At 43.7% G+C, this 19489-nt stretch overlaps 1 protein-coding gene across 1 annotated transcript in view; it reads right to left on the bottom strand.

Moving 5' to 3' along the window:
* The window catches only part of RFT1 (RFT1 homolog), a 36917-nt gene that overhangs the window by 11234 nt on the left and 6194 nt on the right, over positions 1–19489 (bottom strand). Inside the window, exons 4-10 of the mRNA XM_068558718.1 lie at positions 18046–18235; positions 17369–17470; positions 13826–13963; positions 6817–6895; positions 2331–2381; positions 1485–1615; positions 177–321 (exon numbers count right to left, since the gene is read on the bottom strand). Of these exons, the coding sequence (XP_068414819.1) occupies positions 177–321; positions 1485–1615; positions 2331–2381; positions 6817–6895; positions 13826–13963; positions 17369–17470; positions 18046–18235 (836 nt within the window). The remainder of the gene's footprint in view (positions 1–176; positions 322–1484; positions 1616–2330; positions 2382–6816; positions 6896–13825; positions 13964–17368; positions 17471–18045; positions 18236–19489) is intronic.

Here is a 19489-nt window from a genome sequence, read left to right as displayed (position 1 = left end):
ACCTGGTGCCAAAGCTCCAACTGCACCCTGAGCTGGTTTCACCTCAGGTGCCCCAGCTACCGGCAATTTTCCCTACACTGACACACATGTCAGTCGTGTGTTTGAATTTTGTAAGACTCTTCTAAATATTTCGGTTTGGAAATTAGAACAGATCTGGAAAAACCTCTTGTGCATACCTGATCCTGAGCTAAGCATGGCCCCTCCGTAGATGTCCAAAGCCAGTTGAGAATAGGCAAAGCCGAAAACAGAGATGGTCAGGCCAGTGAGCAGGGCCAGCTTTAGCAGGGACTCCAAAACCGCAGCGGCCACAGCAACATCCTCCTTGGGCCGGGGGAGAGGGAAGGAAGTGGGATGAATCATGAGCTAAAGAAAAACTTCACATCTGACTTTCTCCCTTTGCTGTTTTACAGATCACTCTTTCAACTGCTGAGGGCCATCACTGCTTTTCTGTAGCCTGGGTTTGTTTCTATGTCAATTAGAATGGAGGGAAAAAGACAAAGTGTACCTCCTTAGGCAGTGCAGGGGAGGGTTAGTTTTTAACTCATTTAGGATAAACTATCTCAAATGTTGCCTAGGAAACACTCACTTCCCCCTCTGACATTTATTCTTAAATGGATGAGTTTTTACATTGCTAGCTAGCTTTGTCAGCGTGCTTCTCCTGACAAACAACTCCAAACCCTGATGTTCCTGGAATCTACACTTAGGAAAACATTCCTAAATCAGTCTGAGAACCAGATTAGCTCATTTTGAAATACTGTGCATAAACTGCATTTTGCAAAATGTCTTCTAAGAGATGTAAGAGGCCGACTTAGCTTGCTTCTAATTCTAAGACAGACATTTTCAATGGTTCTAGGAAAAGGGAAGTTTCTACAACCAAATACTCCAGGATTAAAATCTCTTCTGTTTTTACTGGCCGGAGTATATTGATTCTCAGAGTCAGAATGGAGCTCTGGGCATGTCACAGTGCTTAAGAAGCTAAACAACTTCTTAAGTTGTTTAAGCGAGCGAGACCTTAAACCCGCATGTTGGTGAGCGGGACCAAATGCCCACATGCTTTCCTCCCTGCACCCTCAGTTAGGCTTGACCCGGTCTCTGCATCCTTCGGCTCATCTTTTGTACTTGAGAATCTGAGGATGGGGGAGGCAACCTCATTCTTACACCTAAGACTAGACCATGGAAGGAGGTCAGCGCTCGCTGCACTGGGGACAGCCGCAGAGAGTTCTGAGAGGGCTGGGACAGGAATAAGGTCACAAAGAAGGACAAAGGGTGAAAAAGAAGGGCTGGTCAGGGGGGAAAGGAGAGGCTGTGAAAGAAGAAGTGAGCTCAGGGTCCTGCCATCATTCACAATGTGATAGAAGAATGAAAACGAGAAGAAAATTTCAGATCTAACAGAGGGGAACAGATAGTTCCACGTTTCTGTCTGTTTATCCTGCGCATAGACAGAGATTTCACTTGGGAGATGGTGACGTGAGAACCAAGACTACCTCCTTCTGAAGTGTGGCATCCTTTTCTCTCTCCAGCACCTTAGCAAAGAATATATAAAAACTCTCTTCTATTGGCTGGAAAATTAATCTTGCCACAAGGGAGCCAAGATTATTCACTACATCATACACGCCTACAAAACAAAAAGGAAGAAATAACAATCGTATTGGCTTTTCTATTTGAATTTTTATAGCACCATTAAAATTTTTTCTAATTTAATTTTTTAAATTAAAGTTTTTGAGATAATTATAGATTCACATGGAGTTGTAAGAAAGAAAAGAGAGATTCACGTACCCTTTACCCAGTTCCCCAAACTGTAAATTCTTGCAAAACTATAGCACAATATCACAACTGACATGGATACAGTCAAGATACAGAACATTTCCATCACCAGCATGTTTTTATAAAAGTCATTAATGCCAAGTTGATTTTTTTTCTTTTTATTTCCACTACTTTGGGATTATATTCAAAAATAAGTGTGAAAAAATATTAAGACCTATCTAGCCACACAAACATGGAGCAAATCTTTGTGACTGCAATGAGCTCCCTTTTCCCTTAGCACCCTTTGGCCCCCAAAATGAGCACCAGAGCTCTGCAGAAAGCAGGGTAAGGGCAGAGAATCTCAAAAGAGAACTTGCCACCCACGTCACATGAGAGGGGATAGTCAAATATATACTTATAAAGACCTACAATTTTTAATCTTCAGGATTCATTTCTTATAATCTTTTTTTAAAAAATAATCTTCAGGTTCATTTTTTCATTAAATGTATCAAACTGCAGAGAAAAATATGAGAAAGTGTCTACTAATAGTTCATCTTTAATTAAAACAATACAGAATTTCATCTTACCCTGATCCCCAAAATTTAACACGTTCAAAAATGTCATCACATATCGCTCGCCTGTAAATGGAAAAGCAAACTAATTAGCATTTCAAATGTACAGTATTTTCTTCTTTCCTTTTCTTTTATCGTCTATCATCTCTTCCAGTTGGTAAATACTCTCAAAGAAGAAAAATTAAGTAATCAGTTGAAGACATGTTCCTTGTCCTAATGTTGATTTCAAATAATCTCAAAATAATAACAATTTGGAAAGTGCAGGGGGCTTTACTGACAACAAATTTCCAAACCAGTTAAATTAAAAACAAAACAGGGGTTACCCTGGTGGTGCAGTGGTTGAGAGTCTGCCTGCCAATGCAGGGGACACGGGTTCGAGCCCTGGTCTGGGAAGATCCCACATGCCGCGGAGCGACTAGGCCCGTGAGCCACAACTACTGAGCCTGCGCGTCTGGAGCCTGTGCTCCGCAACAGGAGAGGCCGCGATAGTGAGAGGCCCGCGCACCGCGATGAAGAGTGGCCCCCACTTGCCGCAACTGGAGAAAGCCCTCGCACAGAAACGAGGACCCAACACAGCCATAAATAAATAAATAAATAAATAAAAACAAAAAAACAAAAATCAATAAAACCGGTCTGATAAGTTTTTTAAAAAGTATGAGGAGTTACTAAAATGTTAATGATGAAAATGATTATCTCAAGTTTTCAGGGAGGTCAGATAATCTGAGCATAAATTCTGTGAAATGAAAGGTCCATGATTAAGTGCACAGACTCATCAAAAGTTTCCTCTCTGGGTGGATAAAGCTCCGTGGAGGCTGGCAGTTCCCTGGAGCCCAAGTTCACAATTCAAGACAGTCCAATGCTTTCAAGGTGAAGACACCAGCCCAGAGCCCTATTCCCCACCCCCAACTTCCATGAATGTTCTTATTATCTGTGAGTGGAAAGCACTGACCACTATGGAGGTGGGGCACTGAAGAGTGTCCATAGCTCTGAAGGGCCAACTCTCACCTCCTAGCAACTTGCTCAAAGAGGAAAGCAATATTAAGAGACGAGAAGCAATGTGATCTTAAGTCCCTCTTCAAGCCCTTCCCTGCCTACAATCTCCCAGCCACTGCATTTGTGGCAGGGACCTCTGCAAGTCTTCCCAGGCACGGGCCCTCAGGGACTGCACTAGTTCCCATCTATATCTCTGCTCTGCTCTGCTCCATCCTCACCACTAACAGTTCCAGCTTTTGCAAATACAGATCTTAAGTCAATCCCTGCTTTCACAACTTTGAATGGCTCTGTAGTGTTTGCAGAAAGTCCAAGCGCCTTGATTCTGCATTTGAGGTCTTTTATTTTTTTATTATTATTATTTTTTATAAATTTATTTATTTTATTTATTTATTTTTGGCTGCATTTGGTCTTCGTTGCTGTGCGCGGGCTTTCTCTAGTTGCGGCGAGTGGGGGCTATTCTGTTGCAGTGCATGGGCTTCTCACTGCGATGGCTTCTCTTATTGCGGAGCATGGGCTCTAGGCGCGCAGGCTTCAGTAGTTGTGACGCACAGGCTCAGCAGTTGTGGCTCGTGGGTTCTAGAGCGCAGGCTCAGTAGTTGTGGCGCACGGGCTTAGTTGCTCTGTGGTATGTGGGATCTTCCCGGACCAGGGCTTGAACCCATGTCCCCTGCATTGGCAGGCAGATTCTTAACCACTGCGCCACCAGGGAAGCCCTTGAGGCCTTTTATAAACTTACCCCAAGCTATCTTTTTGGCCTCCCTTCACCAACCTCACCCCCACCTCCCACCATCACACTGTTATCCTCTGCTACACCCTACATGGAGGTTTTAGCCCCTCCAGCTGCTCTGAGTCAGGCTGGGCCGGTGTTCCCAGCCTCAGCTGTTGGTATTCTCACCACCTGCAATGACTTTTCTTCAGGGACTTCCTTGGGTTCTGGCACAAAAGACCTCTCCCTCCCACGTTCTGTGAGCTCCCTGAGGGCAGGAACCATGTCTCAGTCATCTCCGTGCCCCTGGCTGCCTAGCAGAGCTCCAGGAAATTAAACAGCACTCAAGAGATGTCTGGCGAATGAGCTGGCATTTCCAAGTACAGCCCCTCACAGCCCTGTATCAGAGTTAACCACACAAATGCCTGTGTCTCTGGGGAGAGAATGAGCTCCTTGAGGCCACGGCCTGTTCCTCATTCATCTGTGTATTCTCAGCACCTGACACACAGTGTTTAGGAAATGTGGGGGCAGAAAGTAACAGCATTTATATACACACACATACATAAACATATACTATATACACACATACACACACATACACACACACACATATACTATATACACTCACACATACACACACACATATACTATATACACTCACACATACACTCACACATACATACACATATACTATATACACTCACACATACACATATACTATATACACACACATACACACACATATACTATATATACTCACACATCCACATATACTATATACACTCACACATACACACACATACATACACATATACTATATACACTCACACATACACACATACACATATACTATATACACACACATACACACACATACACATATACTATATACACTCACACATACACACACATACATATACACTATATACACACACACTCACACATACACACACATACATACACATATACTATATACACTCACATACACACACACATACACATATACTATATACACTCACATACACACACACATACACATATACTATATACACTCACACATACACACACACATACACACACATATACTATATACACTCACACATACACACACACACATTTTTGCTATAACAATAAATGATTTCAAATTTTTTAGAGCTGTAGTTTTTAGAGAAGAAGAATCTGGGTGTCCTTGTCAAGCCCCTTCCTTACTTCACAGCCACAGAGAGGGAGGCCCTGGAAAGTCCCTAAGGGCCCTCTGCCAGCCAGGTCAGGACGGCCCAACCATGGAGCAGACCCAGCTTGGGAGGCTTGAGTGTGTGGCTGATACCTGCCACTGCAAACACGTCTAGCCACTGCAGTCCAGACAACCAACTTAGGGCCACTGCTTGCAACCAACTTAGGACCATTCCTCAACTCATTCAAACTGTCCTTTAAACTTCAGGAGGAAAAAAAAGTGCATTTAAGTATCACCCCTCCCCAAAACTCCCTCCATTGTTTTGCCTGTTCTAACAATAATGGGAACTATCACAATATACAATTTCACTACAGTACCTTTCTTTATCAAAAAATACTTGCTGAATACCTATCATGTGCCAGGCCTGGCAGGGTGCCACGGAGACAGTGGTGAACAGCACACTCGCTGCTCTCAAGAAACTTAGCATTAAGGCACCTTCACTCAGCTCTCTGAAGGCTTCTGACCTTTACTTCCTCCAGAAGTCCTATGAACAGTTTCACTTCTGTAATGGCAGCGTTATGGGCTCAGGCTAGAAACATCCATTCTCAAAGTTCAGGGAGCCCTCAGGCGCCTCCTGGTCCTATCCTTTAACTCATATATGCGGAAAGTGAGGCTTAGGGGGAGTTACTTCCCTTTGGAAGCATAATGAATAAAATAAAGAAGGTGGAAAAGGAAAAACAACAAGATAATAATAATGATGTTTGTATTAGAATACTAGACTTATAGGAAACTTTTCTATTTTCCAAAATTCTTGTAATGGGGTTATATTATTTTCGTAATTAAAAGATAATTTTTGAAAAGATTTAGAAACACGTTCAGTAATAGATATATAGATGTACAGACACACGAAATTTATAGAGAGAAACTACTACCTTCAGCAGCTTATAGCCACCTCCAATCTCATTCTTTGAACTAAAGCTGGGTATAAATAAACCAATACATATATATAGAAAAATTACATATACTTTCAGCTCCTGGCTTGCCTTCTGCTTCAGAGCTCTGTCACTGTTAAACTAGAAAGTCCCGAGAAGTTGGAAGGCCGACCAAACTATCCCACAGGTGAATTTTATTGTTAAAGAAAATAAAATGAGAAAAACCTGGTTCTTAAAAAGTGCAGAAAAAGAAGTGTATAAAAAGTTAGGAAAATGAGATTACAGATAGTTTTCTGTATTTTCCAAACTTTCTGTAATTGATATAATATTTTTATAATACATTTGTTTAAACGCTGTTAACATGGGTTCTGGAGTTAGACTTGGATTCAAATTAAATTGCTCCTCATTCCTGCAGAAGTTATGTAACCTCACTGACCCTCAGTTTCCTCATCCATAATAAATGGGGACAATATCTTTCTTACAAGGCTGTGGGGAGATTTAAATTAGACAACTGAAGTATCAAATTAAATAAATGTTAGTTTTCCTCTCCTTGTTTAAAAAACTCCCATTTCTGAGGGTCCTCTGCCCTGGGGGCTCTAGGCAGCAGGTGGTCTGCATCTAGGCAATCAGCAGTTCTATGGAATCCCCTGGCTGATACTTCGGCTTCCTGACTGCTCAGAGAGACCTTTTACTTACCTTCTGTCAAAATCTGTTTCAAGAAAGACTGTTTGAAGAAACTCCAAGTCAATTTAGCCTCTTCCCAATTTACAAAAGCCTAGAAGAAAAAACAAAACAAAACAAAAACTCCAGGTATTCCAAGTCTAAGAATACAATAATACTACATGAGAGGCAAACTCAGTTTGGTCTCTAAATCCCAATTTGGATAGTCCCCACTAATTTTTCATTTACTGCTAAGCACACAGAAGACATCCAGCAAATACTGGCAAAAAACTTACATTCCTAAATGTGAAGACAAAGTCTCTGGGTGGAAGAGCCTCCCTGTAGGGCCTGCCCAAGATTCATTCACTGAGACCCCTGAAGAATTGTGCTGTCCCCTTGCTGCTGCCCAGAGAGTAAGCTGACCACATGGAACACACACAGCTCACAGTCAGTTCTTTCCTTAAAAGACGTCTGAAGCATGCCAAGCTGCAGGGCAAAGTCTGCTCAATGTACATCTTAGTGCTCTATTTAGCCAGCCAGGGTCCCTTTACAGAAAGCATACGAGCTTGGCTTGTATATTTCAAAAGAAAGTAAGGCCTTCCAGGTCAGTTAAACCACATAGAATTGGAACGACAGAGAAAAGGAAAACAAAAACAAAAAACAAACTTCTGATATGGCTCTTCTAAAACTCTCAGGGGGAGCACCAAACCGCCCATTTCCTAGGGACAAGGAGGGTAAGAAGGAAGAAAATGCTTAGGAAGGGCAGAGGTCAACCTGTAAGAGACAGGTAGCCTCAAAGCCAGAGAGCTGACCACAAAATGCAGGAGAGGGGCAAGCTAGCTGGACATGACTTCTTTTTTTCTACTTCCTCCCAGTTCCTTCTAGGGGCCCCTCCTCAAACATGAAGGCATCCTGGGATTCCAGAATATTCAGTTTAGGTGTTAGGTTCTTATTCTCAGGGTACCTGCATTTTGGAAAGTTCTTATTAACTCAGTTGATGACTTTTGAAAGGTGGGATTTCAGGGGGCTATTTAGGAGGAAAGGGGTGAATCACAAGGCCAAGCCCACCTCACCTCTCTAAAAGGTCGACTTTAGCTATGGAAGCTGGCCCAAAGGCAGGCGTAGAACCTGTCCCAGTCACATGGGCCCCTGCTCTTGGCCCAAAGCCCATCTGTGTAGAAATATAATGTATGCCATATATATGATTTTAAATTTTCTAGCAGCCTACAGTGAACAGTAAAAAGAAACAGGTGAAATTCATTTTAATATATTTGATTTGACCCCAAATACGATCATTGCAACATGAAAAGAAATACTAGAAGCATTTCATATTTTTTATATTAATTCTTTGAAATCCAGTGTGTATTGAGTGCACTTACAGCTCATCTCAATTCCAAATGCTCTGTAGCCACACTGCCCTGTCCACATTACCATTTAGGACAGGGCAAGTCCAGAGTACCCTTTGAAAGCAAGGGTCATTTCCAGTCCTCAAATCTCCTCACCCTTTGGTTTCAGAACCTTTCTTCCGGATTTGGAGGACAGTTCTGAATCCTGCCAAACCACACTGACTTCAGTGCATCATTGGACCTGGAGCTGAATGCCAGGGGTAGCTCTAGTCCAGGAGGAAATTTTCCTCAGTGAGAAGGAAATTGGGCATTTCCTTTCCCCAGAACAAAGAGCGCCAGACCTCCCTATACCACTAGGGGGCACTGTGGACCATGTCATCCTCGTACACTGATCCTGCCCATAGTTGGCTTCAGGGGAGCCTGGGTACAGCACCTTCTCTCTCTCACAGTCTGCCCCCTCCATGCCAGGTGGTCCTCTGGAGGGGGCGAGGGGTGTGATCTGCAAAGCAGTAACTGTGCTCTTTCCAAAGGAAATGAACAGTTACAGCGGGCCCACAAGGCTTTTGTGAAGCCTACTTGCTGTTAGGCTATGAATTGATTTGGGAAGGTGGCTGAGCTCTTTAAAAAAAAATAAATAAAAAGTTCTTTAGGAGAGTGAAATCATGACAGTGCATCTGATCTTCAAGCTTATACTTGAGCATTCCTTTCTCCTAATGCCTTCAATTTAAATGGACCCATGGTTTGGAAGGAATGGCCACACTGCTTACTAACTCCAAAATGCTCATTAAGGACACAGAGGCAGGAAGTCTGATCAGAGATTGGGTTTCTTCTCAGAGGCACCTGCTAAGTGGTAGAAAAAGAAGCACTCTTCGGGCTTTTATCATTCTGTTCTGAATGGATTTGTCACTTGGGAAGGTCAAAAGAGGCCTCTTCCCCAAGAGCTAGGTTGGTATTGCTGAGCTGCTGAGCTGGTCTACAGGCTGTGAATTTCTCCAGAATCCCGTGACCAACAAGCCATTCCACTCCCTCCCGGTACTGATGGAGAAACTGAGGTACGGATGGGGAAAGGTGATGGGCAGTACCTCCAGAGAAAGTCTGGAATCAGAACTCAGGGGCTCATTGTGCTTTAACCTGAGTCACTCTTCCACTTCCCAAACTCTTCTGACTCAGAATGGTCCAACCAGCTGCATCTTTACCACACTGACAAGAGTCACCAGGGCCACGGTCCTGTCCCCTGCCCTCCATCACCTCCACACCCCACACAGCACTCTTTCCTCTCCCTCTCGCTCCAGGGCTGTCGACTGCCCTGGCTTCGTCCATGCTCCCGCTTCCACCCACCCTCCACTGTCCTCATCACTTGAAAAGTGATAGATGATTGCCACTGCCTCCTCCTGATCTTCTTCCAACCTTTTCTCTCCTCATGGTAGGGCTCAGGCTTTGGAGTCAAGCTCAGAGACTGGGGCTCAAACTACAGCTCCTTACTTTTTGTTGTTGTTGTTTATTTTGGCTGCGCTGGGTCTTAGTTGCAGCACAAGGGATCTTCGTTGTGGCATGATGGCTTCTTCTGAGTTGCGGCATGCATGCGAGATCTAGTTCCCCAACCAGGGATTGAACCCAGGTCCTCTGCATTGGGAGCATGGAGTCTCACCCACTGGACCCAGGGGTGAGACTGGGGAAGTCCCATTCCTTACCCTTTTTTTCTTTTTTTTTTTTGGCTGGGCCACGGCGGCATGTGGGATCTTAGTTCCCCAACCAGGGATCAAACCCATGCCCCCTGCAGTGGAAACGCAGAGTCCTAACCACTGGACCTCCAGGGAATTCCCTACAGCTCCTGACTTATGGACTACGAAGGCCATGGGCAAAATACTTAACTTTGCTAAGCCTCAGTTTTCTCACCTACAAAGTGGGATAAGAAGTCCTATCTCCTGGAGCTGGTATGAGCATTGAATGAGAGAAAACTAGAAATGATAAATCTGTAACAGATGGTAAGTTTCTCAACACCAGCAATTAGACCATGGTACTGTTCAAAAACCTTTCATTAGGCTCCACTGCCCTTGAATTGCACTCGGCAGCACTGAGGGCATTATTACCCGGCTCTAGACCAGCACGCCATCACCTCCTTCCCCCTTTTGCTTCCTCACCTCTCCCCTCCCCAGCTGTCCAACAAACCTAAGGACCCAGTCATCTCTGCAATCCCAATTCCAACACAGTGATGAGCACATAACAGGCCCTGAGCAAATGTTCTTCCTTCCTACAGCCACGAATGCTCATTTCTACCACACGTGCACATTCGCCTCTGCCCGCCCAGGCGTCAAGGCCCGGCTCAAAAGCAGCTTCCTCCATGAAGCCTTCCTTGACACTTGCAGATGGAATTCATCAGTTCTTTCTCTGTGCTTCTATCTTGTTAACACTAGACACACAGTGTAGTTAGCAGAATACACATGTTATCTCCCCACCACAGTGCAAGTTCTGAGCACAGGGACCCCGCTCAGGGCACCTGGTACAGTGCTTAAGACAGGATACTGCTTAGTACATGCTTGCTGTGTTAAATTCCTCAGCTTTACTTGACTATTAGCTGATCTCTCATATTAAATCACTCAGAAGTGTCAAAGAATAGAAAAGATGTAAAAGGCAGCCGTTATTTGAGATGTCATTATTTTAAGGCTAAATAAGTAACATTAAAGAAGATGGAATTCTGGACTTCCCTGGTGGCGCAGTGGTTTAGAATCCGCCTGCCAATGCAGGGGACATGGTTTCGAGCCCTTGTCCGGGAAGATCCCACATGCCACAGAGCAACTAAGCCCACGCGCCACAACTACTGAGCCTGTGCTCTAGAGCCTGTGAGCCACAACTACTGAAGCAAGTGCGCCTAGAGCCCGTGCTCCGCAACAAGAGAAGCCACCCCAATGAGAAGCCCACGCACCACAACGAAGAGTAGCCCCCGCTCACCGCAACTAGAGAAAGCCCACACACAACAAGGAAGACCCAATGCAGCCAAAAATTAATTAATTAATTAAAAAAAAAAAAAAAGAAGATGGAATTCTATAAGAGGAGGCAAGATATCTCCCAATTTGGTCAAGTTGATTGTGAATGCAATTTTTTGACCAGTTTCGTAGGAGGGAGCCCCCAGGGCAGAAAGCTGCTCTGGAGAGTCGAGTTAGGCATGTCGCTGGTGTAGTCATCCACTGCATTCAGATTTGGCTCGTTTCTTTTCTCTTTAAAAAAGTAAACTTGAAAAAAAAAAGTAAACTTGAATAATGAATTGTTCTACCTGTAATCTCCCAATCTTTAAGTAAATAAATAATTACTTTTGGCAATAAGCCAATTTCTTTTGGAAGGCTTCATAGCATAAAGGTTAAACACACAGACTAAGGTTTTTCCACAGACAGAAGTTAGAGAGAAGTGGGTCCAAAGCCAGCTGTGTGATTTGGGGTTCGTCACTTAATGTCTCTGAACCTCTGTTTTCTCACCTGTAAAATGGGAGACAATAGTATTTACCTCATAGGGTTACTAAGAGGATTAAGGACAGAAGTCCAAGTACAGTACTTAGCCTAAGGCCGGGCGCAGAGTAAGTGTGTAGTCAATGGCAGTTATTATAAACGGCTCTTTGTCAAAGTTCAAATACTTTCACAGAATTCTGTAAGTCTTTAAGGGGTTGTGTAGACCAACAATCTCACCTTAAAAGTGAGGACCCTGAGGTCTGGAGAGAGTCCTGCAGGCTTCAGATCTGTATCTACTGCCTCCCAAATGCATAGGAAGCTCCCTGAGGCTAAGCAGTCACCTTCCTACGTGTCTGTATCCCAGAGAACACCCAGCAGGGGCTGTGTTCTGTCAGCAGGAACGCTGCCACCATCGTGTGTGACAGGTACACCCAACCTTCTTAAGGTCAAGACTTCTGTCCTGACAACATGAGCATGGGTACTTTTGGGACAGACTGCCAGGTGAAACCGCTGAGCTCTCAGCAATGTCATCAGTGTCTGCCTGGCTAGGATGCTCGAGTGGAGCTACTCCTGCTCTCAGAGCAGCAGCGAGATGCTGGTGATGGTGTGGGCTGTCACGTATGGATGTGCACTCATGCCAGGCCACAGTGTTAAGCACCTTATATGCCCTATCTCATCTGGCTCTCACAACCACCTTAGGAAGGAGGTATTATTATGCCCATTTGACAGATAAGGAAACTGAAGGTTGGAGTTCTGAGCCCGTCACAGGGTTAAGTACACACTTGTCAGACTCTTTTCCTTACCCTCTCTCTCTTTGCCTGTATTAACAGTAAAAACGCTCCTTTCCAAAATACTGCTGGGTGCAGGCGCTGGTCCAGTATGAAAAGCTGGCCAGGCTTGGTACAGGTGGGCCCTGGGGAGCGCTCAGGGAGGGGGACTTTTCTGCACTCTCAGACCCGCTCTGTGGGCAGGGAGCAGAAGCTCCAGGCAAGAGAAGTGATCTGGAGTCCTGATCTGTTAGGCCTGAAGATAAGGCACCATGGTATCCAAAAACTGTCATGTTGATTTAGGTTAAAGGTAAGATCTAGTTGATCAGAATGGAGAACTCTCATCTAACAAATAAGAACATACCTGGCTTTGCTACATAATTTCTCGTTTTTCTTGAAAAGTTGCATAACAAGATTCCTTAAGTTCTGAGACTTAAGTCCCAAATACTTTATTACATTTTCAAGTAATCACAAAAGAGCTATATATAAGGAGAAGTCCAGCTGAAGCCTTACCTCAACTAAGTGCACCACATCCAGAAAGCAAATAAGTACGAGAAAAAGGGAAAGTGCATCAGCCCAGATGGAGCAGGTCACAGAGCATCTGTGCAGAGGCGATGTGGTAAGACATCACATGCACGGCTCCTGGGCTAGAGACACTAGCACTGACCCCACGAGAGTCAGGAGATAAAAGTCAAATGGACTGAAAGTTGAAGGGTTGAGTAGAAAGAGATTATGCCTTGCTCTGATACATCAGCCTCTGGAATCCTCAATGGTCTACGTGGGGAAGCGGATCACCTGAGAGAGCAGCCTGACACTAGGCGAAGGAACTCTGCAGGGGCCCTCCCTGCTTTGTCAGCACCCTCCAGACTATCTGTGCTGGAGGTCAGTCCCGGGAAAAACCAAGAGACGCAGCAGAACAGAGAGAGTGAGCACAGTGGTGAGAGCCCTGTGCTCTGCTGGGATTCATGCCACTCCAGCTCCTGTCCTCACTCTGACCCTCACCTTGGGCAGGTAATTTAGTTGCTAAGCCTCAGTTCCTCAACGCTAAAATAGAAATAATAATGTCAGCCCCAAAGAGTTGTTATAAGCATTAAATAAGGTATGTAAATCATCCAGCACAGGGGCTGGCACAGTGATTTTCAACTGGGGGCAATTCTGTCCCCTGGGGGACACTCCACAGTGTCTGGAGATATTTTTGGTTGTTACAACTCGGGGGTGGTACCTCCTGGTATCTAGTGGGTAAAGATCAAGAACGCTGCTAAACATCCTACAATGCAAAGGACAGCTCCCACAACAAAAATTATCTGGCCCAAATTGTCAATAGTGACAAGATTTAGAAACCCTGGCTGAGCACATAACAAGCACTCCATAGACATGAGTTATCAAATTATCTTTATTATTATAACAATAAGCAATAAGGTTGTCATTTCTTTCCCTCAAGGATAACTAGCATCTGTGATTAAAATGATAACAGACAAAATACATTACTTACTCCACTTCTCGTAATATTGGGTAACATATCTGTCATTCTGGAGACAGGAAGAACTTGTTGCTTGGCTGATTCTGGGGAGCCCAGTAACTTTGTGAAATAAATAACATAGCAGAGCACGAGAACTGCAGTATAGAAAAGCTGAAAAAAGAAAATAGTGGGTTTAAATTACACTGTTTTAATGTAAGCATAATTAAGATACACCTATAGATTTGACCTCAAAGGCCAGTCAAGAAATAGAACTGTCTTAGTTAACTGTACTTTCTATGGAGCAATGCCTCACCCTCTGGAAAACAGCACTACTCAGTATGACCCAGCTCCATTGCAGCATCTCTAGGGAAGGTGTCACAACACTTCACCTGACTGGGAGAACAGAAGTTCTTCCAGGCAGGCAGAACATAAGTTCCGTGACAGACGTCCACTAGGACAACCACCACAGCAGTGTCAGATACGTTCTCCAAAGATTCGTATTTGGACAAAGGGATGGCTCTCCCACCTAGACAGAACACCGTGAGAATCCATGTGTCCCGGCTGTGCTAGTATCGAGGGACTTGTCCATCATCTAGGGCTGGGGATTTTCCATGAACCCCAGAAACCTGTGACATTACGATTAAAAATCGAATTGAGCTGCTGGCTCTCCTCTCTGCCCAGCGCCTGGGCAGGGCAAGAGCTACTACAGGATGGGGAGGGACGGGGTGCTAAGAGGCTCCACCCCTTCCTCTTCCCATCTAGGACAAAAACATGTCTTCTGGCCATGAGGAGCAGCCTGGGGTTTTGTCTGCAGGTTGGGGAGGAGTATCCAAAGAGACCCTTTTCAGGAATTCCCTAGAAGTCCACTGGTCAGGACTCTGCACTTCCAATGCCGGGCACCCAGGTTCGACCCCTGGTCAGGGAACTACAATAGGATACCACAAGCTGCGTGGCATCGCAGGGAAAAAAAAAAAACCTGAAGAGCCCCTTTTCATAAGCTCCCTTATCCCCTCTCCCCCTGAGAACAGTGCACACTAGCTTAAGAAGTACTGGGACCTCCAGGCCCCACTTTCAATCTGGAAACACCAAGGCTGCTCCTTTAGTAAACGCACTAAGAGGAGTCTGGGTTTAGCAGGTGTAGGCTCCTCTGCTCTCCACGCCCATCCATGCCTGAGGACAGACTCGCCATCCACTCTCCTTCTTTCATGCCTCAAACCCTTTAAGACACAAGCAGCGCTGTGGGGAGCCACACCACCTGATGCCAACATCCTCTGTAACAAGAACCCTTTTCTAGCCCCCTTCCCTGCCTCTCTCCATCTTCCTGCTGACCAGAGCCTGGGGAAGAGCAACAACCTCTTTACAGAGTATCCTAACTACATGATCCCTTCCCCTTTTTCTAATTGAGGAAATAGTCACATAAATTGACCATTTTAACCATTTTAAAGCACATAATGACAGTGGCTTTTAGTACATTCACAATGTTGTACAATAACCACCATTATCTAATTCCAGAACATTTTTCATTACTCCAAAAGGAAATTCTGGACCCATTAAGCAGTCACTCTCCATTCCCCCAGCCCCTGGCAACCACTAACCTGCTTTCTGTCTCTACAGACTCGCCTATTCTCGACATTACATATTAATGGAAACATATATTAGGTGGCCTTTTGTGTCTGGCTTCTTTCACTTAGTATCATGTTTTCAAGGTTCATCCATGTTGTATCAGCACTTCATTTTTATGCTGAATAATATTCTATTGTATAGATATACCACATTTTGTTTATCCATTCATCAACTGATGAACATTTGGGTTGTTTCCACCTTTTGGCTATTGTGAATAGTATTACTATGAACATCCATGTACAAAATTTTGTTCAACACCCATCTTCAGTTCTTTTGGGTATATACCTAGGAGTGGAATTGCTGGATCATATGGCACTTCTACACTTAACTTTTTGAGGAACTGCCAAATTGTTTTCCACAGCAGCTGCACCATATTACATTCCCACCAGCAATGTATGAGTGTTCCAATTTCTCCATATCTTCACCAACGTTTGTTATTTTCTATCTTTTTGATAATTGCCATCCTAACTGCTGTAAAGTGGTATCTCGTTGCGGTTTTGATTTACATTTGCCTAATGACTAATGATGTTGAGCATCTTTTCATGTGCTTATTGGCTATTTATTTGTGTATCTTCTTTGGAAAAATATCTATTCAAGTCCTTGACCCACTTTTGGGATGGTGTGTCTTTTTGTTGTTGAGATATAAGATTTCTTTATATATTCTAGAGTGACTCTTTTATTTGAGCTATGATGCCATGGGGAGAGGGGCAGTTCAAGGAGGAACCTGAAGGCAGGCTGGAGAAAGGGGAATCCTAGCGCCATAGGTGGGGCTCGCCTGCTGATATGAGGTGCTGTTGGCTCTTAGACCTCTCCCACAGAGACTGACAGAGAATGTACCAGAGAAGAGCTCTCAGAAATCTTATGATAAGGATGTCAATAAACTCAGAATTGGCCTAGCTGACCTATGATCTATGACGTATCCTGGGTGGGAACTACGACAACGAGAAAGTCATAATGCAAGTAACTTTCCCAAGAAGAGTCAACCAATAACTGGGCATCTCTACTGCCCTCCTATCCTATTAGGGAGAGCCGATCACAAACAATGATGAATGTTGAGAACTGTAGTTCTAGATCTAATAAAACATGGCAAAAACAATCAGAGATAACTTCTCTAAAATATGCAATTGTAGCTAGCTGCTTTTAGGAAGCAATTCTCATTCTTAATCTATAATTTTAAATCTAGGTCTTCTGTGTTTCACAGAAATATTTGTAGTTTTTGCCTAGGACATGGGAAACATTTTCACATAAATCATTACTAAGAATTTTAACTTGTCTTCCAATACATTAAGAAAAATTACAAAGTAGTCTGTACTATGAGATGGTCTGATAACTATATGATCTTTTTTCATTTTTTAAATTAGCATTAGTACTGTAGTTACATTTTTAATAGAACTAGAAATATGAACTAGAGCTAGAAAATGAGATGGAATTGAAGCCAAAATTGCTAAAACTGAAAACGTACCTCCTATGACTTGATTCACACCCTCTGAATTATGAGAGATTTCAATCTAAGTTTAAAACAGGCTTGGCAGAGTTTCCTGCTATTCTGAAAACAACTGATTGAAATCCAGGGAAAATAACACACATGCAATTTGATTCCCACTCCACCCCCTTACTGCTTTTTCTCTCCTCCATAGGATTGTCAGACAATCAAAGATCAGTTTGATACGGGCTGGGCTTGCCCACAGAATGTATAAAGGAGCTTTTATGTCTGCCAACAAGGCCGGATGTGGCCCTCACCAGGTCCCCACAAACACCAGTGGTGTCAGTGTATGCAGCGGGATGGACATGGCAGCCAGAGGAGAAGCAGTGCCAAGACCATCTTTCTAGAGCTTCCAGCCTTCTCCACACGCATGAATACTGCAAATGTAAATCACGGAGTAACAGAAACAAGAAGTAAAAAACAGATGGAGAAACAGAGATTATACAAAAGTTAAAAGTCATAACTCTTACCTGGGCCAAAGAGAAAATATACAGTCCCCAGTGAGGCAAACACAGCACGAGAAAAGCTGTCAGGACGCTCTTGAGGATTACTGACAGGCTCTCAGCAATCACCTGCAAACCCATGGTAAAGGGTACACTTTACAAACATTATTAAAAACTAAAGATGCAAAGGAATCCCAGAAAATCTGGGATAGTGGTTACCCTGGTGGTAGGGGTGGGGCATATGGTTGGACACAGTATTAATTATGTTCTACTTCTTGGGTTGGGTGGTAGGTTCATGGACCTTCAGTATATTATCATGCTTTAAGATTTACATATATGTTACACACTATATTCTTTTGTATGTATCAAATAATATATCTTAAAAGATGAAAAGTTAATATTCGTATACAACTAAATAGAATCACTAGAAAAATCTGAAAAAGTCCTTTTAAATTCTTATTTACACTAATAACTTCCCTATTAACAAAACCTGTTCTTCATTAATAGTGTAGCAGAGGTAAACTTCAACCAAACTCATCTGACAAATCTCAAGTGAATGAATTGAACTGATCATGTTACCTTTTTCCAAATATTTTTTTAGATGCAAATCTGAAAAGACCATTCTCTCCTATAAAAGCATTTTTTAAAAACCACTCTTTCTCCTATTCTTCTCATTTCTCATTCACAGCAGAAGGCACACTGACCTTGAGCTTGACAAACATATGTACTTGTGCCAAGACCCAGAAGGGCTCTCCCAGAAGTTCCACCACTGCCGAGAACCCAAACAACACCACTCCAGTTCCATAGTGGGGGATGACGTCAGGATCGGGCACTGCGAGCAACTGTAGCCAGGCCCAGCCCAGGAACACGGACCAAAACACACCCAAAGGGACTCTAGAAAAGGGAAAAAATGTCTCTTAATATGCTAAATATAAAAATAAAAATATATTAAAATAGTAACATTGAACAGAAAAGAAATATAGTCATAATAAAAATAGCTACCACTTACTCAGGCACTTACTATGTGCCAGGCATATGATTCACCCCCTTTATCTCACTGATTCCTCACAATGATACTCTGTCATTACCCCCATTTAAAAGATGAGGGGGCTTCCCTGGTGGCACAGTGGTTGAGAATCTGCCTGCCAATGCAGAGGACATGGGCTCGAGCCCTGGTCTGGGAAGATCCCACATGCCGCGGAGCAACTGGGCCCGTGAGCCACAACTACTGAGCCTGCGCATCTGGAGCCTGTGCTCCGCAACAAGAGAGGCCGTGATAGTGAGAGGCCCCCGCACCGTGATGAAGAGTGGCCCCCACTTGCCACAACTAGAGAAAGCCCTCGCGCAGAAACGAAGACCCAACACAGCCAAAAATTAATTAATTAATTAATTAATTAATTAAAAGATGAGGAAACTAAGGCTGACAAGTATTGGGTAATTTGGCCAAGGTCATAGACAGCTCTTCAGGGCAGAAGTAGGACCCAATCCTGATCTAACTCCAAAGCCTGCACTCCTATCCACTGTGTTACAATGACTCGTAAGTAAAACTCCCAGAAGTGCCTGCTGTTTGCACTAGAATAACTGAAGGACGGTATACAGCTGGTCCTTGTACCTCAAATAACTGGTAGTCCAGTGCACAGTATCCCTTCAGGTGTGACCAGAGAGCACTTCAGTATGACTGGGTGGCTAACAGTCATTCCTCTAATAAAATAAACACCTACCAGCCCTTATGACAGTCATCTCCATGAGGTAATAAGGAGTTATGTAAGGGCAGGACTGGGAAACCATTTTAATCACTAGCCCTCCCGGCAGGGATTGAACTGCAGAAAAGCCATTACAATTTTTAGCTGATGTACTTGGTCCTCAAGAATATTCTAAAAGGCTCAGAACTGAAATCAACATAACAAAATTGAGGAGAGATACAAAGAAACCCTAAAAAGGCTTTCAAAAAATAATAAGTGGCTGTTAAAAGTGCAGAAAACACTCTAAGGAAAAAGGTTAGGAATAAGAAAGATGGCACAGGCCCAGTGGGAATCAAAATAGCAGAAACAGCCTCCAAAGGGGGTAGAAGTGGGGTTAGAAACGTGGCACAGAAACCCCTACCCGGAGCTTCCTCCTGGCTCCTGGCCATCCAGAGAGAAAACAGCC

The sequence above is a fragment of the Eschrichtius robustus genome, chromosome 12 (assembly GCF_028021215.1).
Source record: "Eschrichtius robustus isolate mEscRob2 chromosome 12, mEscRob2.pri, whole genome shotgun sequence".
Lineage (NCBI taxonomy): Eukaryota > Metazoa > Chordata > Mammalia > Artiodactyla > Eschrichtiidae > Eschrichtius > Eschrichtius robustus.
This window is presented reverse-complemented; position numbering and strand designations above follow the sequence as displayed.